The 27,931-nt window shown below is 45.9% G+C and overlaps 2 protein-coding genes across 2 annotated transcripts; both read right to left on the reverse strand.

Moving 5' to 3' along the window:
- Positions 1-830: 830 nt before the first annotated feature.
- TLCD5 (TLC domain containing 5) lies at positions 831-2,684 on the reverse strand. Its single transcript, XM_070952496.1, has 2 exons — positions 2,489-2,684; positions 831-1,369 (listed from the first exon to the last, which is right to left on the reverse strand). The coding sequence occupies exons 1-2, from the start codon at positions 2,682-2,684 to the stop codon at positions 831-833; spliced, it is 735 nt and encodes a 244-aa protein (XP_070808597.1).
- Positions 2,685-4,327: 1,643 nt separating this feature from the next.
- On the reverse strand, positions 4,328-26,807 carry LOC139323102 (TLC domain-containing protein 5-like). Its single transcript, XM_070952322.1, has 3 exons — positions 26,612-26,807; positions 15,294-15,830; positions 4,328-4,623 (listed from the first exon to the last, which is right to left on the reverse strand). The coding sequence occupies exons 1-3, from the start codon at positions 26,805-26,807 to the stop codon at positions 4,328-4,330; spliced, it is 1,029 nt and encodes a 342-aa protein (XP_070808423.1).
- Positions 26,808-27,931: the final 1,124 nt, after the last annotated feature.

Raw genomic sequence — 27,931 nt, forward strand, 5'->3', positions numbered from 1 at the left:
TGGATGGATGAAAAAATAGATAGATAGATAGATAGATAGATAGATAGATAGATAGATGACAGATGATGGATGGATGGATGGATGGATGGATATATTGAGCGAGACAGACAGACAGATCTCTATCTATTTAATGCCAGGGAAGCTAAGGCTTGATGGCCTATAACTTCACTGTCCTTCAAAGACGATCTAGGAAGAACCCATTCTAAATTATTTAACAGCATGGATTGTGCTCTTCTATATCTTACCCATGTTTCATCTGGTCCCCTTAATTCAGGGACAGCGAACAAGTGGGGAAAAAAAATTCCAAACCAGGAAACGTTTGGTAGTGGCAACCAACCCATCCAGGAGGCTCTTTAGAAATACTCCTGGGTTACTGGGATTATGTCTTAATTTTGAAAAATAGAAAGGTTATTAGAAAAGGTCCCCCACAACACGAGTGTGTGCAACACCTTCCCACTAAGCACGAGCATCTGCACTGGGTTGAAACAGGAATCAGCTCTATTCTGGCTTGCGACATCCGATGCATCTCTCTAGATCGTAGTTATCTTCCACCTTTCCACCCATTGCTTAGGACATCGGCGGTGGCAGTTGTCTCATTTATTCCTCCAACAGTTCTGGGAAGTAGGGTTGGCTCGGAGTACCGGTAGCAGCAAGTCCACCCTCATCCAACTGAGTTTCACGGTTGAGCAGGGAGGTGGACCCTGGATTTCTCCAGACGTAGTCCCGTGATCTACCTACAACGCCGCCTTGGCCCCTTCACTCTGTTGGTGGTCCAAACAAGACCAAACTAATTATCGATGCTAAATCTTGGAGAACAACCCACGATCAGGTCAGTGACTCTTGACATATCCATTGGCGTTCAAGTCCACCTCTTTGTTCCACCAAGCCCTCCAGGCCTGATATTTCTTCATGGTTTTACGCCGGGCAAACCTAAAAATGCTGACCATGAAAACGCAAGACACTGCATACATGATGAAACCGCCAACCTTGATGAAGACTCTGGGCCTGGGTGACAACAACACGCAGTACATCAGCCAAGCCCCGACCCCGATCCTCACGCCTGCGAAAAGCACCACGAAGAGGAAGTCCACCACGTCTCCTATCAAGCTGGGGTACAGCCCCTTCTCCCGCAGAAACCAGCGGGCCTGCAGGAAGGGGTTGGTGAGTTCGCTGCCAAAGATGACGGCGTTGACCTCGCCGGCAGACTCGCCCAAGGCCAGGGAGGCGCTGATGCCCAGGATGCTGACAGAATGGTGGACCAACATCAAAGGTCCTTCAGCCTTAAAGTAGACGCACCATCCCAGGTCAAAGAGGAAGTAACCCAAACTGATGCACAAGGCGTGGACCTGAAGCGCCGTATTTGGGTACCCTAGAGGAGAAGAAAAGGAAGAGAGAAAAATCAAAGGTACAAGTACAGATTAGGCGAAACTTGGCTCAAAAACAGTCCCTGGGAGAGGGACCTTGGAGTCCTAGCGGAAGCTGGCTGGGATGGTGATCACATGACCTACGGCAGGGGTCATCAACCTGCGACTCTGGAGCCGCATGTGGCTCTTTCACCCCTCTGCTGCGGCTCCCTGTCACTCAAAATATGCGTCACAACCGCCAATGTGCGACACCCACCTGGACACAATTTATTGAGCTTTTCAACCCCCGGTAGGCCAACCATGGATAAATCCAATAAAAGTTTCAGAACGTTTAATTCAACTACCTATGCTAGTTTTGTGGCCGCTCAAGAAATAGTCAGGCACGGGAAGGGTTTTGTGGCTCCCGGTGTTTTCTTTTCTGTGGGAAACGGGTCCAAATGGCTCTTTGAGTGTTTAAGGTTGCAGACCCCCTGACCTACGGTGATCACATGACCCGGTAGGTCATGTGATCAACCTGCAATTTCTCAACATTAGGGGTGCTCAAAAATTGCGACACACCTTGGGGATTATAAATATAGTTTGGTTACTTTAATATAATTTAGATGTGCTTGGTAAATACACTACATAAATATCATAACTTTTTAACATTTTCTTTGTTTCATTGACCCGGGTATGTTGCAACCAAGGGGTGGGTTCTACTTACCTTTACTACCGGTTCACAATGGAAGCGTGCGCGCAGAAGCTTCTCCGCATGCGCAGATCATCCATTCTGACGTCTGGGCAGGTGGGCGGAGCCTCCCACCACTTTTACTAACGGTTCGCAAGAACCAGAGAGGAACTGGGAGCAACCAACCACTGGTTGCAACCATCCTAAGTTCATGCCTGTTGCCAATTGCCTGAATTTCAACCACGTGTCCATGGGGCTGTTGCAATGGTCACAAGTGTGAAAAACCGGTCCTAAATCCCTCTTTTCAGTGCTGCTTAAATGGTCACTAAACAAATGGTTGTTAAGTCAGGGAATACCTGTAGTCTTGAATGATGTGGCTTCATCGTGGCTTGTTGCGGGAACTCAGAAAATAAAGGGAGGACCAAGGTTTGCTTCTATGGAAATGGACTGGACATACCTGGGTAAGTCATTGGCCAGGGACCGTCGATAAACCCAATGTAACCGGAGAGGCAGGTGGCGAAGACGCCATGAGTCAACGTGACCAATCGGCAGCTCCATTCGCAGGCACGCTCTCGGTAGTGATGGCAGGACCAGGCGTAGAGGGAGAGCCAGCCACATAGACTTAGGCCCACCCACAGCATCATGGCCATCATCCTTCTGCAGTGGAATAGAAGGGAAATGTGGAAAGAGATGGATGGATGGATGGATATATAGATGGATGGATGAAGGCATGAATGGATAGATGGATGGATGGATGGATGGACGCATGGGTAGATGGATGGATGGATGAATGGATACATTGATGAATGGATGGATGGATGGATGGATGAATGCATGGGTAGATGGATGGATGATTGGATGGATGGATACATTGATGGATGGATGGATGCATGGATAGATGGATGGATGGATGGATGGATACATGGAAACATGGATGGATGGATGATTGGATGGATGGATGGATACATGGATGGATGGATGGATAGATGGATGGATGGATACATGGAAACATGGATGGATGGATGGATAGATAGATGGATGGATGGATACATGGAAACATGGATGGATGGATGATTGGATGGATGGATGGATGGATACATTGATGGATGGATGGATGGATGGATGGATGCATGGATACATGGAAACATGGATGGATGGATGCATGGATAGATGGATGGATGATTGGATGGATGGATGGATGGATGGATGGATGGATGGATGGATGGATACATGGATGGATGAATGCATGGATAGATGGATACATAGATGGATGGATGGATGAATGGATACATGGATACATGGATGGATGGATACATAGATGGATGGATGGACATAGATGGATGGATGGATGAATCGTAAATGTTACAAATAGTTGTATAACTGATAACCAATATAAGCATCTACAACCAACAAACAGACACAAAGATAGCCATTAACAAGCCACAAAGACCTCAGGAGGCCAACATTCCTGACATCTCTGGATAAATGGCACCATCATGAATTGCATCAGCATTCTAAGGAAAAGAAGTATTTTTTTTAAAAAAATAACAATAAGCAATTTATATGGCTGCCTGTCAGCATTCTAAGGAAAAGAAGTAGGGTGGGTGGGTGGGTGGATGATGTCATTATTGTCCAATCTTAGCAACTACCTAGATTGTCCTTATCCTGGTCTTTCAGGTGTTCCCACATGGCGGTACTTCAACAGTCAAAACTGGATTTGAAGCCCACCCATCTTAAAGGTGCCCAAGATTGAAAACACAACCCTAGAGGGTCCTTCTGGTCCTTCCCCGACCAAGCCACATGGGATCTATGGTTGGGTTCCCCCCATACAGGACAAGCCCTCCCTCCCTCCCTCCCTTAACTCACCCCATACATCCCAAGCCATGCAAATAAATCTCCAACCTTTAGCTACCAGGCATATCTCTCAGAGCAAACCCACCGCGGGAACTTAACTCTGCGGAGACCCTCTCCTCCTCCTTTCCGCCCCCGACCGTGGCGCATGGGAGTTGCAATCCCGTGCATGGGAGTTGCAATCCCGTGCGGAGCCCCAGCCTCGTTTATGGCCAAGCGCAACCTGTGGCGCGTTCCTTGCGCGCCCCCGCCTCCAGCCTTTTTTTTTTTCCGAAAGACCCCGCAGCATCGCGCTCCGGCCGGCGGCCGATGCGCGTCCCCGATGAACCGGAGCGCTCCCGAATGCGATCGCCCGGACTCTTCGCCCACCCACTACCCCACCCAACCCAAGCCACTCAGCCCCGCCGGGCGAGGAGAGCGCGCGAGCGGGCACACCTGTCGGCGCTCACCTGGCCAAGCCAGGCCCCGGGTTTTTCTTCTCCCGGTCGCCCCCGGCGGCGAGGCGTCTCCCGGTGCCCGAGATCACCGAGCTTCGTCCGGGCAGCGACGATGGCAAGGCGGAGAACGGAAGCCCGCTTAGGGTCACCTGCTGGTGGGGAGGACGGATGGCAGCGCCCGCGGGCACCGCGCCGCCCGCCGATCGCGCGCAGGAGTCCAGCGCGCAACGTGGGGGGGAAAGGAGGCGCCTTGCTGGATCGCTCGCGGCCTCGGCTTGCTGGGAGAACGCGGCCAGGGGCTTACCTGGCAGGCAGACCACGGTTAAAATTAAACTAGGTTTAAGGCGTCCCGGCCCAAGTGGGGAGAACCGTTTTCTCCAACGGTCGTTGGAGGAAAGCAGCGAAACTGAGAAGGCGAAGGAGCGCGTCGGTCCCGCAGGTACGGTAAATGCCATAGAAGGAGGCACCTGGCTTAGTTTGCAAGCAAGTAAGGCTGAAGTTAAGTACCTGTAAACTATCTGCAGCTTGAACAGTTCAACAGGGCAGGAAGCAGCCAGAAATCTGATCCGAGGTCCCTGGTTAGAATGCAATGGTTTCAAAATCTTGTTGGGTATAAAGTAGATGTATATGGCTGATTAAAATATTTTGGAAGGCTCACCTTAAGACTAGAGACTCCTCTATGTTACAGATCTATCTATCTATCTATCTATCTATCTATCTATCTATCTATCTATCTATCTATCTAATTATCTATCTATCTATCTATCTATCTATCTAATAATTATCTATCTATCTATCATCTATCTATCTATCTAATAATCTATCTTATCTATCTATCTAATAATCTATCTATCTTATCTATCTATCTATCATATATCTATCTATTTATCTATTTATCTATCTAATTATCTATCTGTCTAATTATCTATCTATCTATCATCTATCTAATAATCTATCTTATCTATCTATCATCTATCTATCTATCTATCTATCTATCTATCTAATAATCTATCTATCTATCTAATTATCTATCTATCTATCTATCTATCTATCTATCTATCTATCTATCTATCTATCTATCATCTACTGTGTTTCCCCGAAAAATAAGACCCTGTCTTATATTTTTTTGAACCCCAAAATAAGTGTTTGATCTTATTTTCGGGGAGGTCTTATTATTTTGGGGCGCGTGGAGCAAGATGGGGTTCCTCTTGCCATCTTACCTGATTTCCAGTTCTGCGTTTAAATATTTTCAGGGAGGGCTTATTTTCAGGGGGAGGCTTATTTTAGCGCATTCGCTCAAAAGCCCGATTGGGCTTCTTATCAGGGGATGTCTTATTTTTGGGGAAACGGGGTATATATATCATTTTCAGGGGTGAAGATGCTGACTGCTTGCTGGGAAAAATCAAAGGTTACCAAAGCAAGATAGATAGATGGATGGATGGATGGATGGATGGATGGATGGATAGATAGATAGATATAGATAGATGATAGATAGATGGATGGATGGATGGATGGATGGATGGATGGATGGATGGATGGATATAGGTAGATGATAGATAGATAGATAGATATAGATGATAGATAGATATAGATAGATAGATGATAGATAAATAGATAGATAGATAGATAGATAGATAGATAGATATAGATAGATGATAGATAGATAGAGATAGATAGGTAGATGATAGATAGATAGATAGATAGATAGATATAGATAGATAGATGATAGATAGAGATAGATAGATAGATAATAGGTAGATAGATAGATAGATAGATAGATAGAGATAGATAGATAGATAATAGGTAGATAGATAGATAGATAATAGGTAGATAGATAGATAGATGATAGATAGATAGATAGATAGATAGATAGATAGATAGATAGATAGAGATAGATAGATAATAGGTAGATAGATAGATAGATAGATAGATAGATAGATAGATAGATATAGATGATAGATAGATAGATAGAGATAGATAGATAGATAGATAATAGGTAGATAGATATAGATAGATAGATAGATATAGATGATAGATAGATAGATATAGATAGATAGATGATTGATAGATAGATAGATAGATAGATAGATAGATAGATAATAGGTAGATAGATAGATAGATAATAGGTAGATAGATAGATAGATAGATAGATGATAGATAGATAGATAGATAGATAGATAGATAGATAGATAGATAGATGATAGATAGATAGAGATAGATAGATAATAGGTAGATAGATAGATAGATAATAGGTAGATAGATAGATAGATAGATGATAGATAGATAGATAGATAGATAGATAGATAGATATTGCTTTTGTAACCTTTGCTTTTTCCCAGCAAGCAGCCTGCATCTTTACCCCTGACCAGGAATCCTGACTTCTTTAACTCGATGCTTTTTTGTTGCCTTTCAGAGGTCTTTATTAGTTGCTTGGGAATTCCCACTGGGCCCAAATATTATAACCCCTTCCTCCCCTCCAAATAGTTTTATACAAAAAGAAAGTTGCCTGTTTATGAATCAGTAAACACAGAATAACATATAACCGAATAAGTACATTTATTAAATCACATTCTTTCAGGCTAAACTCCCATCGAGTAGGTCTCTTCCAGCTTAGCGAACATATTATTGATGGACAAATTCCAAATATCTTAGAATATAATTGAACAAATCCTTGAACCTTCTCCCTTCGTCACAGATTCCCACGTCGCACACAGATATCAAGAAATCTGCGAATCGCCCTGTCTTGATTCACAAGTTTAGACTCCCGTTTGTCGTATTCGCACAAATGGTTTAGAATGTGGATTAGTTCGAGTTTTCCTTGCCGCAAATATGACCCAGTTAAACTCCGCAAGCAATCCTGTGGGACTTTTGAAGAGAAGGATTAAGGGCAGCTTTCTGGAGCATTGTGAGGTTAGCTCTAATTATTCCCCTGAGTACAGGAGGACAACTTCAGGAGTACACAGCCAGGGGGGAACCACTGCTTGTTAAATGTACACACACTTCTTGGTTGAAGGAGTTTTGGGAAGATTTGGTTAAGACACCAGGCTAGAAAGCAAGAGACCAGGAGTTCAAATCCCTCCTTAGTCACAAGAACTGTCTGGGACAGTTACTCTCTTTCAGCCCAGCTCACAGGGTTGTTGTTATGGGGGAAATAGGAGGAGGAAAGTGTCTTGGATATATTTGCTGCCATGAGTTATTTGTGAAACTAATAAAGACAGTATAGGAAGGAACGAAGGAATGAAGGAACGAAGGAATAGAGTATGAGGAAGGGAAGAAGGAAGGAGGAATAGAGTATGAGGAAAGAAGGAAAGGAAGGAAGGAAGGAAGGAGTAACAGAGTATGAGGAAGGGAAGAAGGAAGGGAAGGAAGGAAGGAAGAATAGAGTATGAGGAAGGAAGGAAGGGAAGAAGGAAGGAAGAAGGAATAGAGTATGAGTAAGGAAAGAAGGAAGGGAAGGAAGGAAGGGAAGAAGGAAGGAAGGAAGAAGGAATAGAGTATGAGGAAGGAAGGAAGGAAGGAAGGAAGGAAGGAAGGAAGGAAGGAAGATCTCTAAAGGCTTGCTGTGGTAAGAAGAACCAACCTCTTCTCTACATCTAGAAAACTGCTCATAATGTGTGAAAACATGTTCTCTGTTCCTCTGAAAACCTTGTACCTCCGAATATATTACAGAAGGGGTTTTTATATAGGAACTTAAACAACAATACTATCAACATTTTTTTTAAAAAAAATACTACAATAATTTTGACCACCCGTACAAGAAATTTATAGAGACGGAGATTCTTCTATTACCAAATACCCAATACTTTCAGGTCTCAAGAAATATTAAATATATTTGTTATGGTTGACTCAGCCTTCCATCCTTTCTAAGGTAGGTGAAATGAGGACCCAGTTTGTGGGGGCAATAAGCTGACTTTGTATAAAATATACAAAAGAATGAAGGCTATTGCTTAACGCATTGTAAGCCGCCCTGAGTCTCCGGAGAAGGGCGGTATATGAATCAAATTAAAAAAAAAAAAAAAAAGCATTTCACAAAAATTCTTTTTCGGGTTTATTGGTCTCCTAAAGAGGAAAATTGGGTAGTCCCCCTCCTGTTTAGGATCATTTTGATATTATCATCACTATTTTGATCATTTTCACAATTAGTTCCTTATTGTCCTATTGGTTCATTTGCGAAGAGCTTGGGGATACATCCTGCACAGTCAGTTACTGAAAATATTGTTTTGTATTTCTGGAAGGACAGTTGTGTGTCACATACCACAAACGGTCCGTTCTCCCCTCTTTGAGTTGGTCCTTAATTGTCATAAAACAAGCACCAAACAATCTGATTCCATGCACTTCAGCTTTAATAGTTTGTTTAAAAACTGCAGCTATTTTTATAGTGATGCAATTATGAAGCCCGTATTGCAAAAAAGCAGAAAAAGAAAACAGCCCCCGGGGAACATTGTTCCCTTGCCCATCCTGTTCAATTTCATTTCGCGTGTTTGTTTGTTTGACTTGTGTTTGCAAGTCCTTCAAAATATTTTCATTTGTGGCTGTAAGCAAAATTGAGAGCTGGAATGTTGTTGTTTTTTCCAGATCCTCAAATCCACTCTGGAGCAGGGAGTTCAAAAACGATTCAATTCCCTTGGGATTTTACGCTGGGAAGAAATAGGCCGGAGGAGATCATATAGAAGGATGTCGTAGTAGTGGGAATGTTTGAATGGAATGGCTGCTTCCAAGATGAGCAGACTTTGGCTGAATGAGTTGTGAAATTGCACCCTCTGGAGGCTCAAACGTTGTATAAAAGGTAAAGGTTCCCCTCGCACATATGTGCTAGTCGTTCCCGACTCTAGGGGGCGATGCTCATCTCCATTTCAAATCTGAAGAGCCAGCGCTGTCCGAAGACGTCTCCGTGGTCATGCGGCTGGCATGACTCAATGCCAAAGGCGCACGGAACGCTGTTCCCTTCCTACAAAAGGTGGTCCCTATATTCTACTTGCATTTTTTTACCTGCTTTCGAACTGCTAGGTTGGCAGAAGCTGGGACAAGTAACGGGAGCTCACCCCATTACACAGCACTCGGGATTCGAACCGCTGAACTGCTGACCTTTCGATCGACAAGCTCAGCGTTTTAGCCACTGAGCCAGTGCGTCCCTAAACATTGTATAGATTTATCCAAAATTAACAGCCTGTGATTAATAGGGTAGGTACCCAGTCTCTAGCTTATCCAGGTAAGATAACAGTGCCAGAAATGTGTCTATGGACATTCTCACATTTTGGAGAAAGTATATTGAAAAATTGAATAATGAAATAATGAAGGATAGTGTTTTAATATAAATAGATTCAAAGAGTGAAATATGGGAAATATGAATAAAAAGTATTAAAAATGGGAAAATTAGAGATTGAATAATGGTATTGTTGAGTATGTTTAAATAATATGATTTGCAGTGGAATAATAGAGTGAAATAACAAGTCATAAAATGAAAATATATTTTAATATATACAGGTGTATTAATAGTGGAATTATATATAGATTGGCTGAATGTAAAGAATATGAATAGAATTAATTTGTATGTTTAAATAATATTGTGATTGGCATTAGAATTGTATATTTAAATATTGAACAATGAAATAACGAAGGAAAGTATTCCAATACAAAGGGAACGTCTTTTAATATAATGGTGACATGAATAAATGTTAGAATAAAGACAGAAATAAGAGAAAGGGGAAATATTAGGCACATTTTTATAAAATAGAAAAAGTAGAGTGGAATAGAAGAATAGAGTAGAGTAGAGTAGAGTAGAATAGAATAGAATAGAATAGAAGAATAAAATAGAATAGAATAGAATAGAATAGAATAGAATAGAATAGAAGAAAAAGTAGATTGGAATAGAAGAATAGAGTAATAATAATAATAATAATAATAATAATAATTTTATTTCTATACCGCCCTTCTCCCGAAGGACTCAGGGCGGTGTACAGCCTATTTAAAAACACAAACAAAACAATGATATAAAATTTAAAATAATTAAATAAATGGCTCAAATTTAAAACCCCAATAAATTTAAATACCCCAATTTAAAACTATTGTATTGATAGTCCGGCCTGGCGGAACAACAGGGTCTTCAATGCGCAGCGAAACACCCGGAGGTCAGATATCTTACGAATTTCCGGGGGCAGTTCATTCCACAGGGCTGGGGCTCCCACAGAGAAGGCCCTCCCCCTGGGCGTCGCCAGCCGACATAACTTGGCTGACGGCACCCTGAGGAGACCCTCTCTGTGGGAACGAACTGGTCGGTGGGAGGCTATTGGTGGCAGAAGACGGTCTCGGAGGTACCCGGGTCCTATGCCATGGAGCGCTTTAAAGGTGGTAACCAACACCTTGAATCGCACCCGGAAGACCACCGGGAGCCATTGCAGCTCGCGCAGGAGGGGTGTCACATGGGCATAACGGGTTGCGCCCATAACCACCCGCGCGGCCGCATTCTGGACCAGTTGGAGCTTCCGAGTGCTCTTCAAGGGGAGCCCCATGTAGAGAGCATTACAATAGTCCAACCGGGAAGTAACAAGGGCATGAGTGACCGTGCGCAGGGCGTCCCGATCCAGAAAGGGCTGCAACTGGCGAATCAGGCGAACCTGATAAAAGGCCCCCCTGGCCACGGCCGTCATATGCTCTTCTAAAGACAGCCGTGCATCCAGGAGGACACCCAGATTGCGAGCCCTCTCCGTGGGGGGCAAAGATTCACCCCCAATAGTCAGCGATGGCACCTGCTGACTATATCGGGGCGCCGGGAGCCACAGCCACTCGGTCTTGGAGGGGTTGAGTCTGAGCCTGTTCCTCCCCATCCAGGCCCGCACGGCCTCCAGGCAGCGGGACATCACATCAAGGGCATCGTTGGGGTGGTCTGGGGTGGAGATGTACAGCTGGGTATCGTCAGCGTACAGATGACACTTCACTCCAAAACCACGGATGATCTCACCCAGCGGCTTCACATAAATGTTGAACAGGAGGGGCGAGAGGACCGACCCTTGCGGCACTCCCCATGCGAGACGCCTCGAGGTCGACCTCTGCCCCCCTGCCAACACGAACTGCGAGCGGTCGGAGAGGAAGGAGGAGAACCACCGCAAAACGGTGCCCCCTATTCCTAACCCCCTCAACCGCTGCAGCATGATACCATGGTCGATGGTATCAAAAGCCGCTGAGAGATCTAATAGGACTAGGACAGAGGAACAACCCCTGTCCCGAGCCCTCCAGAGATCATCCACCAACGCGACCAATGCCGTTTCTGTGCTGTACCCCTGCCTGAAGCCCGACTGGTACGGGTCTAGATAGATAGCTTCATCCAGGTGCCGGGGAAGTTGTCGTGCCACCACGCTCTCAACAACCTTCGCCACAAAACGAAGGTTGGAGACTGGACGATAGTTGGCTAATTCAGCCGGGTCCAGGGAAGGCTTCTTGAGGAGGGGCCTCACTACCGCCTCTTTCAAGGCAGCAGGAAAGGCACCCTCACCCAAAGAAGCACCTATAATCCCCTGGAGCCAGCCTCGTGTAACCTCCCGGGAGGCCAGTACCAACCAGGAGGGACACGGGTCCAATAAACACGTGGCGGCACTAATCTTACCCAGAACCCTGTCCACATCCTCGGGAGTCACAGGATCAAACTCCTCCCAGATAACATTCTCAAGGCCTGCCCCGGTCTCCTCCCGTGGACTCATCCAATCGGAGTCCAAGCCATCCCGAATCCGAGCGACTTTATCGTGCAGGAATTGCACAAAATCCTCAGCACGACCCTGCAAGGGATCTTCCCGCACTCCCCCCCGAAGAAGGGAGTGGGTCACCCTAAACAGGGCGGCTGGGCGGTTCTCTGCAGATGCGATAAGAGCGGAAAAATGGTTAGATTTTGCCGCTTTTATCGCCACTAGGTAGGTCTTGATATAGGACCTCACCTGTGTCCGGTCGGAATCGGATTGACTAGTCCTCCAAATGCTCTCTAGGCGTCTTTTCCGACGCTTCATCTCTCTCAGCTCCTCAGAGAACCAAGGAGCTAATTGAGATCGGCATCGGGTCAGAGGCCGCAAAGGCACGACGCGATCCAAAGCTCCGGCGGCCGCCCTTTCCCAGGCGGCCACCAGCTCTTCAGTCGAGTCGTGTGTTAGAGTCTCAGGAAACGGCCCAAGCTCCGTCAGGAACCTTTCGGGATCCATCAGGCGCCTGGGACGGAACCATCTGGTCGGTTCCGTCTCCCTGCGGTGGGGGCAGGCGGTAGGAAAGTCTAGTTGAAGGAGTGAATGATCTGTCCATGACAAGGGTTTAATATCTAGTTCCCCTCTACCAAGATCATTCAACCACTGACCAGAGATAAAAATCAGGTCCAGAGTGTGTCCCCCTATGTGAGTGGGGCCTTGAACTAACTGGGTCAGGTCCAAGGCCGTCATGGAAGCCATGAACTCCCGAGCCACCTCTGACGCCTCACCTGCGGATGGGAGGTTGAAATCCCCCATGACAATAAGTCTGGGGGTATCGACCGCCACCCCGGCAATGACGTCGAGTAGCTCGGGCAGGGTCGCTGCCACGTGGCAGGGAGCCAGGTACGTAGTCAGCAAACCCATCTGCACCGCACGGCCCCACTTCACACAAAGGGACTCACATCCGGCTATCTGAGGAACAGTGGTCTCCCTCGGACAAAGACTCTCCCTAATGATCACCGCCACTCCCCCACCCCTCCCCTGGGCCCTTGGCTGATGAAATGCACGGAAACCTGGCGGGCACATCTCTACGAGGGGGACCCCCCCCCTCTTGGCCCAACCAGGTCTCCGTAATACCTGCCAGGTCTGCACCCCCCTCCGAAATAAGATCACAGATGAGGGGGGCCTTATTAACCACCGACCTGGCATTACATAACATCAGCCGCGGACCCTGGGCCTGAGGCTCTACACAACCCAGGACACGAGTCACGCATTGGGGGCCGGAGTGCGCAATCGCTCGGAGACAGCGCGTGCGCACCCCCGACACTTGATATGACCCCCTGCGCCCGTCGTACCTGCCCCTCCCACTCATGATTTCAATTACACAGCCCCTTCTATCGTCCCCCTGCCCCCCAGTTAAATTTCCTGTCACGACCCCTCTGCTGCAGCTAATCAACCCCTCATCCCGCACAGTCGCTATCTGGACCCCCCCAGGTCCACTTTTACAACTCCCACCCATCCTCCCGGGTCCCCTTAAAATTTTCCTTAAAAATTTAGCTAAAAAACCCCTCAGCCCCCTCTTTGCTGCATGTAGAGTAGAGTAGAGTAGAGTAGAGTAGAATAGAATAGAATAGAATAGAATAGAATAGAATAGAATAGAATAGAATAGAATAGAATAGAATAGAATAGAATAGAACAGAACAGAACAGAATAGAATAGAATAGAATAGAATAGAATAGAACAGAATAGAATATAATTTTTTATTGGCCAAGTGTGATTGGACACACAAGGAATTTGTCTTGGTGCATATGCTCTCATTGTACATAAAAGAAACAATACATTCGTCAAGAATCATAAGGTATAACACTTAATGATAGTCCTAGGGTACAAATAAGCAATCCAATCATATTAGGAAAGTATTAACATTAGAAATGTATAAGCTGGATGAATGTGATGATTAATAATATTATTTTAACTGTACTGGAATATTTGGCACGCAGGTGTCACACTATTCACGCACTGATATGTATATGTAATATAAAATTAAAAACTTGATAAAAAAACCCATTCTGGAGAAAGTCCACGTCCACGTTAAAACTGAATAGCCCTCTCTCTCAATCGAGGGGGAGGGATACGACATCCCCTGTCTCCCATTTACAACACGGTCCTTTGTGAAGTTTTCACCCCCATTTGCACCCTGATTCAGGTGACCCTGAGGGGTGCGGATAAGCCCCCAAGCGGCCTCAACGACTCCCCGAAAGCGAGCAACCAACCTTCAGAGTGCTAAGACCAGACGACTGCAAGGAATATAAACCCTTCCATCCTCCGCCATTCGGTCAGCATGGAAGAAGCTCCTTGGATGAGAAGCGAAACGTCTTCAAGGCAAAAAAACAACAACAACAACAACAAGAAAGTCCAGTTGCTTTTTTGGGGGGGAAATAAAAAATAAAAAGCACCTTTGGGACTACCAGAAATCTGGTTTTATATCCCATCCTTGACCAACTGACAAGCATCTTTGCCATCTGAGTTACCTGCAGTGATCCTCCAAATCAGGTGGGACTCTGTCTGTCTCCCCCCCCCCTCGGCTTGGGCCCAATGTTTCTTGCCTCAGACCCAGTGGTGAAATCCATTTTTTTTTTTTACTACTGGTTCTGTGGGCGTGGCTTGGCAGGGGAAGGATACTGCAAAATCTCCATTCCCACCCCACTCCAGGGGAAGGATACTGCAAAATCTCCATTCCCTCTCCACGCCTGGGGGGAAGGATACTGCAAAATCTCCATTCCCTCTCCACGCCTGGGGGGAAGGATACTGCAAAATCTCCGTTCCCACCCCCACTCCAGGGGAAGGATACTGCAAAATCTCCATTCCCACCCCCACTCCAGGGGAAGGATACTGCAAAATCCCCATTCCCTCTCAACTCCTGGGGGAAGGATATTGCAAAATCTCCTTTCCCACCCCACTTGGGGGCCAGCTTGTTCCACTACTGGTTCTCCAGAACCTGTCAGAACCTGCTGGATTTCACCCCTGCTCAGATCCATACTTCACTGTAATCCATTTTAGCAGCCCCCTCGGGCAAGTGGCCTTTGACACTGGATCGACTGATTTCAGAAGTAAACCTCTTCCTCTTGCAAAACCTCTTCTCCCAGGCCATTTCCTACTGACTTTGGCCGCATTTTGAACATCATCTTAAATTCTAGGCATGGCTCTCTGGAGCTGAGTCATGAATCCAGATCTGGCGTGGAAAATAGATTCCCAAGTCAACAAGATCTATTTGCTCCTTGTAGGTTGGGTTCAACAGACCCCCGGATACCCAAGTTCGGAAGAGGTCGGCTACACTTGGTGGGATCTCTTCGGGTTCTTCCATTTTTCCAAGCCTGGATTTTCTTGTTGATTTTCTTCCTGGAGAAGCTGAAGATCTTCATCAAAAACATGAAGGATACCCCGTACATCGCTAGGATTCCACCCTTGAGTGTCCAGTACGTCTTGGGGGACTTCATCACGGAAGGCATAATCCAGGCGCCCCCGACGATCCGCAGCCCCAGGAAGAGAGCCACAAACAAGGTGTCCACTACATCGCCAGCCAAGCTGTCGTAGCCCCCGTTGTCTCGCAGGAACCAACGCATTTGCAAGAACGGGTTGGTGATCTCGCTCACGAAGATGATGGCGCTGAGTTCGGGGCCCGACTTGCCGGTGTCCAACACCAGCGACATGCCGCCCATGCTTAGCAGGTGGTGAGAGAGCATCAGGTCGTTCTTGCTCTCCAAAAGGACTTCCCAGCAGAAGTCGAAGATGAAATAGCCCAGTGACAGGCAGAGGACGAACTCTTGGAGCGGTGTGTTGGGGTGGCCTAAAAATAGATTAAATTATTATTATTATTTTTTTAAAAAAAGAAGAAAAGCAATTTAGTTTTGTGTTCCCCCTTTTTTTTGCATTTTCTCCCTTCTGAAGATTCTAAAGCAGTGAGGCTCTAGGAGCGGTGATCTCGTTATAGTGATCTTGCAAGACCCGGCCACAGATTGGAGTGTATGTGTTTTAACGTTTTAATGTTTTAATGTCTTCTTTTAACTTTTGTATGAGATATTGTTGCATTGTTTTATTCTCTGTTGTCAGCCGCCCAGAGTCCCTTGGGAGTGGGGCGGCATAGAAATGTGACAAAATAAATAAATAAATAAAATAATAAATAAACTAGGAGCCTGGTTTAGCTCAACAGACAGAAGCACTGTAATGTAACACCAGCTGCCTGCAATTACTGCAGGTTCGAATCTCGCCAAGGCTCAAGGTTGACTCAGCCTTCCATCCTTTCTAAGGTAGGTGAAATGAGGACCCGGATTGTGAGGGCAATAAGCTGACTTTGTATAAATATACAAAAGGATGAAGGCTATTGCTTAGCGCATTGTAAGCCGCCCTGAGTCTCCGGAGAAGGGCGGCATATAAAATCAAATTAAAAAAAAAAAATAATAAATAGGACAAGGGTGTCAAACTCAAGGCCTCCAGGCCGAATCCAACCTGGTGCTTAGATCTGGTCCATGGGCCCATCCTGGAAACACCGAAGGACCAGCCTGTGCTGCCTCTGCCAGCGAAAATGGAGCTCCAAGATCTGTTTTCGGCCGCAATGGCCTCCTGCAGCTCTCTGCCAGCAAAAACGGGGTCCGGATGAGCCATGCACGGCGTCCCTGAGCTCCATTTCTGCTGGCAAAGGGCTACAAGAGACAGTTGCGGCTGAAAACAGAGCCTCGATGAGTGACGTTGAGCTGGCCACGCCCCCCCCTCCAGCCACGCCCTCCCGCCCGCCCCAAGATCAAACACAACCCTGATGTGGCCAACTTGCCATGGGACAATTCAAGGTTGTATTAATCGTTTCATTCAATTAGTTTTATTCTTGGTGACCAGAAGCAATCGATGGAAACGAATCAAGGAGAGAACCAACCTAGAACTAAGGAGATATTTCCTGACAGTTAGAACAATTAATCAGTGGAACAACTTGCCTTCAGAAGTTGTGAAAGCTCCAACACTGGAAGTTTGTAAGAAGATGTTGGATAACCATCTGTCTGAAATGGTGTAGGGTTTCCTGCCTAAGCAGGGGGTTGGACTAGAAGACCTCCAAAGTCCCTTCCAACTCTGTTATTCTTTATTCTGAGTTGGCCACGGCAAATTACAAATACAGATTAACAGAGTTGTAAGTCATCTAGCCCAATTCTCCCGCCCAAGTAGGAGACCCTACACCATTTCTGATAGATGGCAGTCCAGTCTCTTCTTGAAAGCTTCCAGTGATGAAGCTCCCACAACTTCCGAAGGCAACTTCTGTTCCATGGGTTGATTGTTCTCACCGTCAGAAAATTTCTCCTTATTTCCAGGTTGAATCTCTCCTTGTTCAGTTTCCATCCATTATTCCTTGTCTGGCCTTCGGGTGCTTTGGAAAATAGCTTGACCCAGGGGTGAAATCCAGCAGGTACTAACAGGTTCTGGAGAACCGGTAGCTGGAATTTTAAGTAGTTCGGAGAACTGGCAAATACCACCTCTGGCTGGCCCCAGAGTGGGGTGGGAATGGAGATTTTGCAATATCCTTCCCCTAGAGTGGGATGGGAATGGAAATTTTGCAGTATCCTTTCCCTGCCACGCCCACCAAGCCACACTCACAGAACCGGTAGGGGAAAAATTTGGATTTCACCCCTGGCTTGACCACCTCCTCTCTGGGGAAGCCCGTCAAATATTGGAAGTTGTCTCAATCCAAAGCAGTGAAACGATAGATTTTAAAGATGGCTTAACGTTGATCATTGTCTGACATCCTGAAGCTTTTAATAAATTTGCCAGTTAAAAGGTTTTGATATGCATTCCTTTTACCTCCCCGCCGTCACCCGAATCAACCTTCTGCCAGGAAAATTACCCTCAAAGAAAATTACGGGGGAACCGCGTCAAACATCACACCGAGGAATCAAAATGTTTTCGTCTAGACTTTAAAATAATCTCTCTTTTAAAAATGACATCAGTGCAGCGAGTAATGCATCTAAGCGAGTGAGCTCGCCACACATTTACTTCCATTCTCAGTGGGATTCGACGTTTCTCTTCCCCCCCCACTCCTTTCCTTAACGTTAACTACGCTAAGAAGAGGTTTGTTTTAATCATTGGTTGTATAAGCCATAACTGGCTGGGTTTGACCAACTTGCTGAGCGGTAACTTATAATTTTACAAATTGCAGCGTTCGGCTTTAGACGGCGTATCAAGAGGGGAAACCATGTTTTGCAATCCATAACTATCGGCTTCATATTACGGCAGCATGCTAAGTCATTATTGCTTGTTATAAGCTACCAAGAATACTGTATCTAAGGCAGAAGTGTCAAACTCAAAGTCCGGAGACTGGATCCGGCCCATGGAATGCTTAGATCTGGCCAGGGGTGAGCTGCTGAGGGTTCGGGAGAACCTCTAGCTAAGATTCTGTGCAGTTCTGAGAATCCCCAAAGCCCATTTCGGGCTGGCTCTCCCCACCCCACACCGCTCTGCCCCTCCCAGGAGTCCCCACATGACCCGTTTTGGATGCAGGTAAATGCAGGGCACGTGTGAAGGCTTGGGGAGGGCAAAAAATGGGCCTACCGGAAGTTCGGGAAAGCCAGAAATGTGCCTGTTTCTGGCCTCCAGAGGGCCTCTGGAGCCTGGGGAGGCTGTTTTCGCTCTCCTGGAGACTCGAAGAAAGCCTCCGGAGCCCAGGGAGGGCAAAAACGCCCCGCCCCATCATGGTGCAGGAGGCTGACTAGGCCACACCCACCATGAGCGCACCCACCCAGCAACCGGGCAAAGAACCCCTTGCTAAAGGCCACTGCAGCTGAAAAGCTGGAGCTTGCAAGGCTGTGTGCAGCCCTCCCGGGCTCTGTTTTCGCTGGCAGTGTTGCAGGAGGCTGTCACAGCCGGAAACGGAGCTTGGGAGCATGTTTTTGCTGGCGGAGCACTTGGGCCACCACAGGCGCCCCCAATATGAGCAATGTCGAGCTGGCCACGCCCACCCCAGCCATACCCACCCCGACCCCATAAGGTCAAAGGCAACCCTGATGCAGCCCTCAATGAAATCGAGTTTGACACCCCTGAATTCTAGGGCTCCAATGGCAAACAAACAAAGGAACAACAATAGCAATATTAGAAAACGCTTGCAATTAGTTCCATGCAAAATGATTGGCTTGAATATCAGCGTTTTTACATTGCTGTTTATTTGTTCCATTTTTATAATACCACAAGTAGTCCTCAATTTACGGTCACAATTGGGGACCGGAATTACCATTGCCGAGCAGTTGGTTGTTAAGTGAGTTGTGTGTGATTTTACCACCTTTTTTGCCCCGAATCACTTCAGTCGCTAAGCGGATCGAACCGTTGTTAAGAAAATCCAGTTTCCCTCCTTGACTTTGCTTGTTGGTAACTGGCTGCAACTGTCATAATACATGCCAGTGGCCAAGAGCCCGGATTTTGATCACATGACCACGGGATGTTATGTGCGAGGACTAATTGTAAGTCACTTTTTTCCAGTGCCGTCGTAATTTAGGGAACGGTCCCTAAGTGAATGGTTGTGAATTGAAGACTACCTGTGTTACTATGCTGTCAAGATCAGGTACCTTCTGAAATCTGAATTAAGGAGAAATTTCCTAACAGCGAGGACAATTAACCAGTGGAACAGCTTGCCACCAGAAATCGAGGGCGCTCCATCGCTGGAGGTTTTTAAGAAGAGACGAGACAGTCACTTGTTTGAAATAATATGCATGTCAAGTTTCGAGGTCGTCTCAAATAAATTGCATTTTCAAACAAAGTCTTTGAAGAAAAACTCCTATTTATTAAGCACGACTTTCTAACCCGACTCCAATCGAAGCCAACACTGACTTCCAGCCCCAAAACCCTCCCTTTCCGTTCCCCACTCCCCTGCACTCATTGGCCATCTTCCAAATCATTCTACCCCTAATCTACTGCTCCAGCTCAAAGGAATTTCCCCCCTCCCATCCCATCTTCTAGGGGATATTATCTCCAGGGAAAATAAGTAGGTGAAAAGTCAAACGTCCCTTTCCAGACTCCTTCGCTTCTCCTTCTTATGTCAGCACTAGAGTAAATGCAGGTTGAAGTGCTGACAGCACGTTCTCTCCCTAAATGCCTATGGAGTTTCTCAATCATCTAGGTCATGGTTGTCCGAAACATGCTTTTTCAAAGGGCTCCACACCCCTTTGCGCTATTCATGTGAACCTGAGGGCACAGAGAAACCTCCAAGTGGCTTCAAAGACTCTCAGAAAGAGTACTAATGACCAGATGATTGCAAGGAATATAAACTCTTCCATCAGAACTGAAGAAGCTTCTCGGATGAGAAGCGACACCTCTTCAAGGAAAAACAAAGAAACTCCCCTTGCCTTTTGAAAAAAACAACTATGAGACAGCCATGCATGACCTGGATGGCTGAGAATCTCCATGTTATGCTGTGTTATGAGTTCGTAAGATTGCTACTGCTGTCAAATACGTTCATCCTATTTGAAGTTGATAATAATCATTCCAGTTCAACAGAGGAATGATTGAGTCTGTCATCTGCACCTCTATAACTGTCTGGTTTGGTTCTGCAACCCAACAAGACAGGAAACAGACTTCAGAGGATAATTAGAACTGCAGAAAAAACAATGGCTACCAACCTGCCTTCCATGGAGGACCTGTATACTGCACGAGTCAAAAAGAGGGCTGGGAAAACATCTACAGACCCCTCGCATCCTGGACATAAACTGTTTCAACTCCTACCCTCAAAACGATGCTATAGAGCACTGCACACCAGAACAATTAGACACAAGGACAGTTTTTTCCCAAACACCATCACTCTGCTAAACAAATAATTCCCTCAACACTGTCAAACTAGTTATTAAGTCTGCATTATTACTAATCTTCTCATCGTTCCCATCAGCCATCTCCTCCCACTTATGACTGTATGACTGAAACTTGGTTGCTGGTATCCTTACGATTTATATTGATATTGTTTCCTTATTGCTTATTTATACCCTATGATTATCATTAAGTGTTGTACCTTATGATTCTTGATGAATGTATCTTTTCTTTTTATGTACACTGAGAGCGTATGCACCAAGACAAATTCCATGTGTGTCCAATCACACTTGGCCAATAAAAAATTCTATTCTATTCTATTCTATTCTATTCTATTCTATTCTATTCTATTCTATTCTATTCTATTCTATTCTATTCGCATCTTCATCTCCAAGGTGCAAGGAATAAAAAAGCCCAGCTGATTCTGGATTTGTCAGAATTTCTCTAAGGGCAAGTCATGCTCGGAGTCAACTTTGCCTTAGTCACCTCCTGTCTTGGCAATTGCAATATGTTTTACATGGGGCTGCCCTTAAAAATAATACCTGAAATCTTCAACTGGTTCTTAATGTAGCTTTGTGGCCTAAGTGGTTTTGTGTAGGTATAGATTTGCACACATGTCTCACCTCTGCTGTGATAGCTGCATTATTGGTTGTTGATTTGCTTTGGGGTCCAATTCAAGGTGTTAGTTTTAAACCTTTAAAGCCCTCCATGGCTTAGGGCCAGGTTATTTGAAGGACTGGGGAGATGGTTCCCCTCTCTTAAGGAGGTCCATCCAGGTGTGGGATTCAGCCGGTTCGCGCGAACCGGATGTTAATTTTAATTAACAAAGTCGAGTTGTTTTTTGAAAAAAAAAAAAAAGCACCTGCGAGACCTTGAACCTAAAGTTAATCATCCCTCCTACACATCGAAAACTCTCCCTGGAGCAAATGAAGGACGTTTACGGAAGGGTGTTAAAGCTGAAACTCCAAATTCTCTTTCTGCGGAAACCCTGTGTAGATCACGAACTCCTCCAGCTGGGTTCACATTCCTGATTCTCCTCCCCTTTCGCACTCTGAATTCTCCCTGTGTAAACATACTGGGTTCCTCTATGGTGAAAGGGCAAAATGCCACAGCTTACTATTCATTTAATACTCTTCAAAATACAGGATATTATTTTTGGTGCTGCTGTTTAGCTCTTATTGCCCTTGGAGTAATTGCAGGGTTCCCACATTGCAAAATAAGGAACAGGGCTTGTAAAGGCTGCCCCTGTTATATGGGGCAGGAAGCCAAAAGCTTAGAATAAGACTTTCCTCCAGGGAATTATTTGACCCACAAGGCTGGCAAGGTGTTGCGTGAAAAGGGTTCAAGATCTAATCCCAGCAAAGGAGAGCTAAACTAAAGGCAGGGGAGAGGTCTTGTGAGGACACAACGGAGGAGGCAACATGCAGGCTAGCAAAACTGAATCCACATTGAAGCCCAAGTGATAAAGACAGAAAGCAGTGAATGAGACACACACAGAGAGAGATGAAAAATGGATGATTTTTTGAAAGAAAGAAAGAAAAGGAAAGAAAAAAGAAAAAGAAAGAAAAAGAAAGAAAAGGAAAGAAAAAAGAGATAGAGAAAGAAAGAAAAAGAAAGAAAGAAAAAAGAAGAAAGAAAGAAAAGGAAAGAAAAAAGATAGAGAAAGAAAGAGAAAGAAAGAAAGAAAGAAAGAAAGAAAGAAAGAAAGAAAGAAAAAAAGAGAAGGAAGGAACTGATGAAGAGAGAAAAAAATGAAAGAACAGACAGAAGGGAGGGAGGAAGTAAAGGGAGGGAGGAAAAAGAGAAGGAAGGAAAGAACAAAGAAGGGAGGGAGGGAGAAAAAAGGAAGGAACAGACAGAAGGGAAGGAGGAAGAAAAGAGGGAGAAAAAGAGAAGGAAGGAAAGAACAAAGATGAAAGAAAGGGAAGGAGAAAAAAGATTGAAAGAACAGGCAGAAGGGAGGGAGGAAGAAATGGGAGGGAGGAAAAAGGGAAGGAAGGAAAGAACAAAGAAGGGAGGGAGGGAGAAAAAAGAATGAAAGAACAGACAGAAGGGAGGGAGGGAGGAAGAAAAGGGAGGGAGGAAGAAGAGAAGGAAGGAAAGAACAAAGAAGGGAGGGAGGGAGGGAGAAAAAAGAATGAAAGAACAGACGGGAGGAAGGGAGGGAGGAAGAAAAGGAGGAAAAAGAAGGAAGGAAAGAACAAAGATGGAAGAAAGGGAGGGAGAAAAAAGATTGAAAGAACAGACAGAAAGGAGGAAGTAAGGAAGAAAAGGGAGGGAGGAAAAAGAGAAAGGAAAGAACAGAGCAGGGAGGAAAGGAGGAAGGAAGGAAAAGACAAAAAAAATAAGCATGTTACTCCCTCAGCTGGCCTCACATGCTTTTGGTATGTTCTGGAGTGCACTGTTTTCACTTGCAGAAGGGAGTTTCTAGTCCTTATGACTGAAACTGGGTTGGCCACTCGGTTAGCTCGAAAGACTCAGAATTCCATAAACAATCACCGCCTCCCTCAAACATTATATATAAAGAATTGGAGAAAGCTAAGAGTTCTTAGTTGGTGGCTGACTTTATACCTGCCAGCATTTTGCTACTTGTCGCCACCAAAAATGAGGTGTCAACCTCAACACAACCACTGTCTTCTCTGAAACTCCTGGGATTCGTGCTTCAGAAGTGACAGAAACATCCTTGCAGGGCAAGTCCAACTCGTCCCTGGCTGTGCACTACCCACCTGCAACTTGGAAAGAAATCTCAGCATTTAATTGGGTCACCGGGGCCTGTCTAATGCAGTGAGTAACAGGGCTTAAGAGCGCCGAATGCAACGTTCAAATCCCTGTTTACAATCCAGCTTGCTGAATAGCCTAAGATCACTTGTGATCTCTCGATCTTCCCCACCCCTGCAAGGTTGAGGCGAGGTGAGAGGTTTCTGGGGTGTGAGGAGAATAGAGGAGGAACACCTAAAATTGCCTGACAGTGAGAACAATTAATAACAATTAATAATGTTTTAAATGATGGGCCAAGTTATTTAATTATTTTAAATCTATTTTAACTTTTGTATATAAAGTGTTTTACTTGGCTGTTCACCGCCCTGAGTCCGAAAGGAGAAGGGCGGTATAGAAATTTGAAAAATAAATAAATAAATAAATAAATAAATAAATAAATAAATACATACATACATACATACATACATACATACATACATACATATTATTTGATAAATAATAATAATACTAATAAATGCCTCCAGAAGTTGTGAATCAGTGGTGGGTTTCAAATTTTTTTTACTACTGGTACTGTGGGTGTGGCTTGGTGGGAGTGGCATGGCTTGGTGGGCGTGGCAGGGGAAGTATACTGTAGTATCTCCATTCCGTCCCCAATCCAGGGGAAGGTTCCTGCAAAATCCCCATTTCCTCCCAATCAGCTAGGACTCGCCAGGTAGAGAATAGATGGGGGGCAGGACCAGTCAGAATTTTTACTACCGATTCTCCAAACTACTCAAAATTTCCGCTACCGGTTCGTCAGAACTGGTCAGAACCTGCTGAACCCACAACCCTCTGTGCATGGCGGAGTGCCAGAGCGCTGGAGTGCTGGAAATACAAAGACGAGTTGGCTGGCATATGCATGCTTGTTTTTTGACCATTTTTGGCTGTTTTTCGGGCCATTTTTGGGCTGTGTTTCAGGCCTTTCGGGCTGTTTTTAGGCCATTTTTCAGGCTGTTTTCAGGCCAGTTTTTGGCCTAATAAGGGCCTGAAAATGGCTGAAAAATGGCCTGAAAATGGCCCGAAAAACAGTCTGAAAAAGTTCCCTCAAAGTTCCAAAAACAACCCAGAAAATGGCCTGAAAAAAGTCCTAGCTTTAGCCATTTTTCGGGCTGTTTTCAGACCATTTTCCAGGCCATTTTTGGGCTGTTTTCCATGCTGTTTTTAGGCAGGTTTTGGGCCATTTTCAGGCAGTTTTTCTGGCAGTTTTCAGGGTATTTTGGGGGCGTTTTTGGTGCGAAGACCAGCTGGCTGGCATGCCAGAAACCAGAAGAGCAACTGGAGAGGGCTCTGTGTGCCACCCCTGGCACGCATGCCATAGATTCGTCATCACGGGTCTAGGGTTTCCTGCTTGAGAAGGGGGTTGTACTAGAAGACCTCCAAGGTCCCTTCCAATTCTGTTTGAGAGCGCTGCATGTTCTAAACCAGGATGTCCCAACCTTGGCCTCTTTAAGGCACATGGACCTCAACTTGTAGAACAAGGCAACCACAAGCCCTTTGAGACGGGCTGCAGAGACCACCATGGAGTCGCCAGCAGATGAAGTGGGCCTAGACTTCTAACGAACTATTTTGCACCACTCATGGAGCGTGTTAATTATGGGAAGAGGTGAGAAGCTGTTGAGGAAGAAAGGAAAAAATGGGAAGTTTTTCTATACCAGGTCGAGCCATGTTGGTGGATCGTTGCTGGAGAAGTCATGTGAGCTGGGTGGAAGATGAAACTAAAATGGAAGGCGGCACATTGACAGCTGATAATGTGCAGGAGGAGAACTTGTGGCAATCAAAAAGGTCACCTGGATTAGGAGAAGCAGTGACAAATGGGCAAGAAGGCTAAGAGCATGATCCTTAGGTTAGGAAGTCCATAATTTAAAGATTAGGATCCTCAGCCATTCCTCTCCTTCCTCCCTCACCCCAGGATAATAACGTAGGCCAACTTCTGAGCACAAGAGTCGTATGACTTTTGAGAACCCAATGAAACCTTCAGCTGTGCCAAATTGGAGGGCCAGGTTGGGAAACATCCATCTGAATCTGTGGCTTGAAGCATAGAGGGGTTGTATCTTCTGGAAGGCTTAGCCCAGCTGCTTTGGGGCTTCCCCGCATCTTCTGAACGTGCTCATAAGACACATCTGTCAGGTTGGGTTGCAAGAATGATATCTCTGCATGCCATTGACCGGTAGGGAAATGGAAACAGCCACATTGAGCCCTGGAGAAGACCGGTGGCCTCAACGCTTCAAGGACCAGATCTGACGGGTCCTTGGTGCTCTCTGAGCTCGTTTTTTTTTCTTGCAGACAACCCTCATCATGAAGTTATCTAATTTGGGTAATGAAAGATCTGCAAGAAAACAATCCAGCTCAGAGAGCACCAAGGACCCATGAGCCGCAGTGGTTAGAGTGCAGTACTGCAGGCAAGTTCTGCTAACTGCCAGCTGCCTTCAATTTGGCAGTTTGAATCTCACCAAGGTTGACTCAGCTTTCCATCCTTCCAAGGTGGGTAAAATGAGGACCCAGATTGTTGGGGGCAAGAGGCTGACTCTGTAAACCGCTTACAGAGGGCTGTAAAGCACTGTAAAGTGGTATATAAGTCGAAGTGCCATTGCTATATTCCTTCCTTCCTTCCTTCCTTCCTTCCTTCCTTCCTTCCTTCCTTCCTTTCTGTTAGAATGCAGTATTGCAGGCTAATTCTGCTGACTGCCAGGAGTTTGATCCTGACCAGCTCAAGTTTGACTCAGCCTTCCATCCTTCCGAGGTGGGTAAAATGAGGACCCAGATTGTTGGGGGCAAGAGGCTGACTCTGTAAACCACTTAGAGAGGGCTGTAAAGCACTGTAAAGCAGTATATAAGTCTAAGTGCTATTGCTATTGCTATTTCAACCCTGAGCTACAAATATTCTCCTTTGCTGGTCTAACTTTCCTTAGTCCTGGTTCCAAGGCTGAGACAGTGGGAATTTTAGGTCACCCATTGGCAGTGTGGAGGACCCTGATCCATTATGCCAGTCTGATGCCACTTGCTTCTTCCATATATGCTGGTGGAGGTTCACCCACACCTTCCTACCTGTATGAGTCAGCGGCCAGGGACCATCAATGAAGACAACATAGCCAGAAAGGAAAGTGACCATCAAGCCGTGTAAGAAAGTGACAATTCGACAGCTCCATTCTGCGCCACGATGCCTGTTTTGATACCAAAATCCCAAGTAGAGAAGAAGCCAAGCCAGTGTGCTACTGATGACTTTGAGAAGGATGGGCGACATGTTCTTGTAGCTAAAAGAGAGAGAGAAAGAGATAAATAATATGCACATTAGCCCAATGCAGGGGTGAAATCTACTTACCTTCCCAACCGGTTCGGAAGTGCACGTGGCCCACGTGTGCGTCAGGTGTGCGCTTCGACCCTCTGCGCATGCACAGAGGATAAAAACCAGGTTACTTCCTGGTTAAAACCAGGAAGTAACGACGACCGGGCAGGTGGGCGGAGCCTCGTGCCACCATCGCTACCAGTTCTCCGAATCACCGGCAGCCATCCCTACCGGTTCGGCTGAACCGGTCCGAACTGGGAGCATTTCACTCCTGGCCCAATGACAATGAAGCCTGCTGGCTGGGGAATTCTGGGAGTTGAAGTCCACACATCTTAAAATGGCCAAGGTTTATGAAGCACTGATCTAGACAATTGTGTCTTCCTGCTTTCTTTCCATTGTCCTTCTCTTTCTCCTATTTTTCTCATTTTCTCCCTCTTTTTCTTCTGCATAATTTAGCCGAAGTAGTTAGATCAGGGGTGTCAAATTCAAGGCCTGGGGATGGATCCAGCCCACGGGGTGCTTAGATCTGGCCCGCGAGGCCACCCTGGAAACAGCAGAGGATTGGCCCGCAGTGCCTCTGCCAGCGAAAATGGAGCTCACAAGAGTCACGGGCAGCCCTCCCAAGCTCTGTTTTCACTGGCAGAGGGTTGCAGGAGGCCATCGCAACTGAAAATGGAGCTCGGGAACCCGTTTTCACTGGCCACCACAGGTGCTCCTGACATGAGTGATGTTGAGCTGGCCATGCCCACCTTGGCCACGGCCCACCAGCACCCCCAAGGTCAAACACAAGCCTGATGTGGCCCTTGACGCAGGGGTGTGTTCTGCCCCAGCTCCGGATTCCCGAGGATATTGACACACACCAACGGTCCTTATCAAAGTTATTAAGTAGCAAGAATAAACCAAAGTCTGGCAAAGGTTGGCAACCAGCCCAGAAAACAAGATACGATAAGACTTTTCCAAAAATGCTCTGATGATAATCACAAGTTGTTTCCAGCAAGAAACTTACTAATGGCGTGTGACTTAAATAGGCTAAGGGAGTGGCCAATTATCCTCAAGCCTTACTCTCAAGGAAACCTTCTCTC

This window comes from Pituophis catenifer, unplaced genomic scaffold (assembly GCF_029215685.1).
Source record: "Pituophis catenifer annectens isolate HBS135680 unplaced genomic scaffold, rPitCat1.0.hap2 SCAF_12, whole genome shotgun sequence".
NCBI lineage: Eukaryota > Metazoa > Chordata > Lepidosauria > Squamata > Colubridae > Pituophis > Pituophis catenifer.

What these genes read in the sequence shown, in the direction of transcription:
- TLCD5 (XM_070952496.1), bottom strand. Translation starts at nt 2,684, where the DNA reads ATGATGGCCATGATGCTGTGGGTGGGCCTAAGTCTATGTGGCTGGCTC. An exon ending in CTGGCCAATGACTTACCCAG is followed by an intron (nt 1,370 to 2,488) that starts GTATGTCCAGTC and finishes CTTCTCCTCTAG; the next exon opens with GGTACCCAAATACGGCGCTT.
- LOC139323102 (XM_070952322.1), bottom strand. Translation starts at nt 26,807, where the DNA reads ATGTCGCCCATCCTTCTCAAAGTCATCAGTAGCACACTGGCTTGGCTT. An exon ending in CTGGCCGCTGACTCATACAG is followed by an intron (nt 15,831 to 26,611) that starts GTAGGAAGGTGT and finishes ATCTATTTTTAG; the next exon opens with GCCACCCCAACACACCGCTC. An exon ending in CCGACCTCTTCCGAACTTGG is followed by an intron (nt 4,624 to 15,293) that starts GTATCCGGGGGT and finishes TCTGCCTGCCAG; the next exon opens with GTAAGCCCCTGGCCGCGTTC.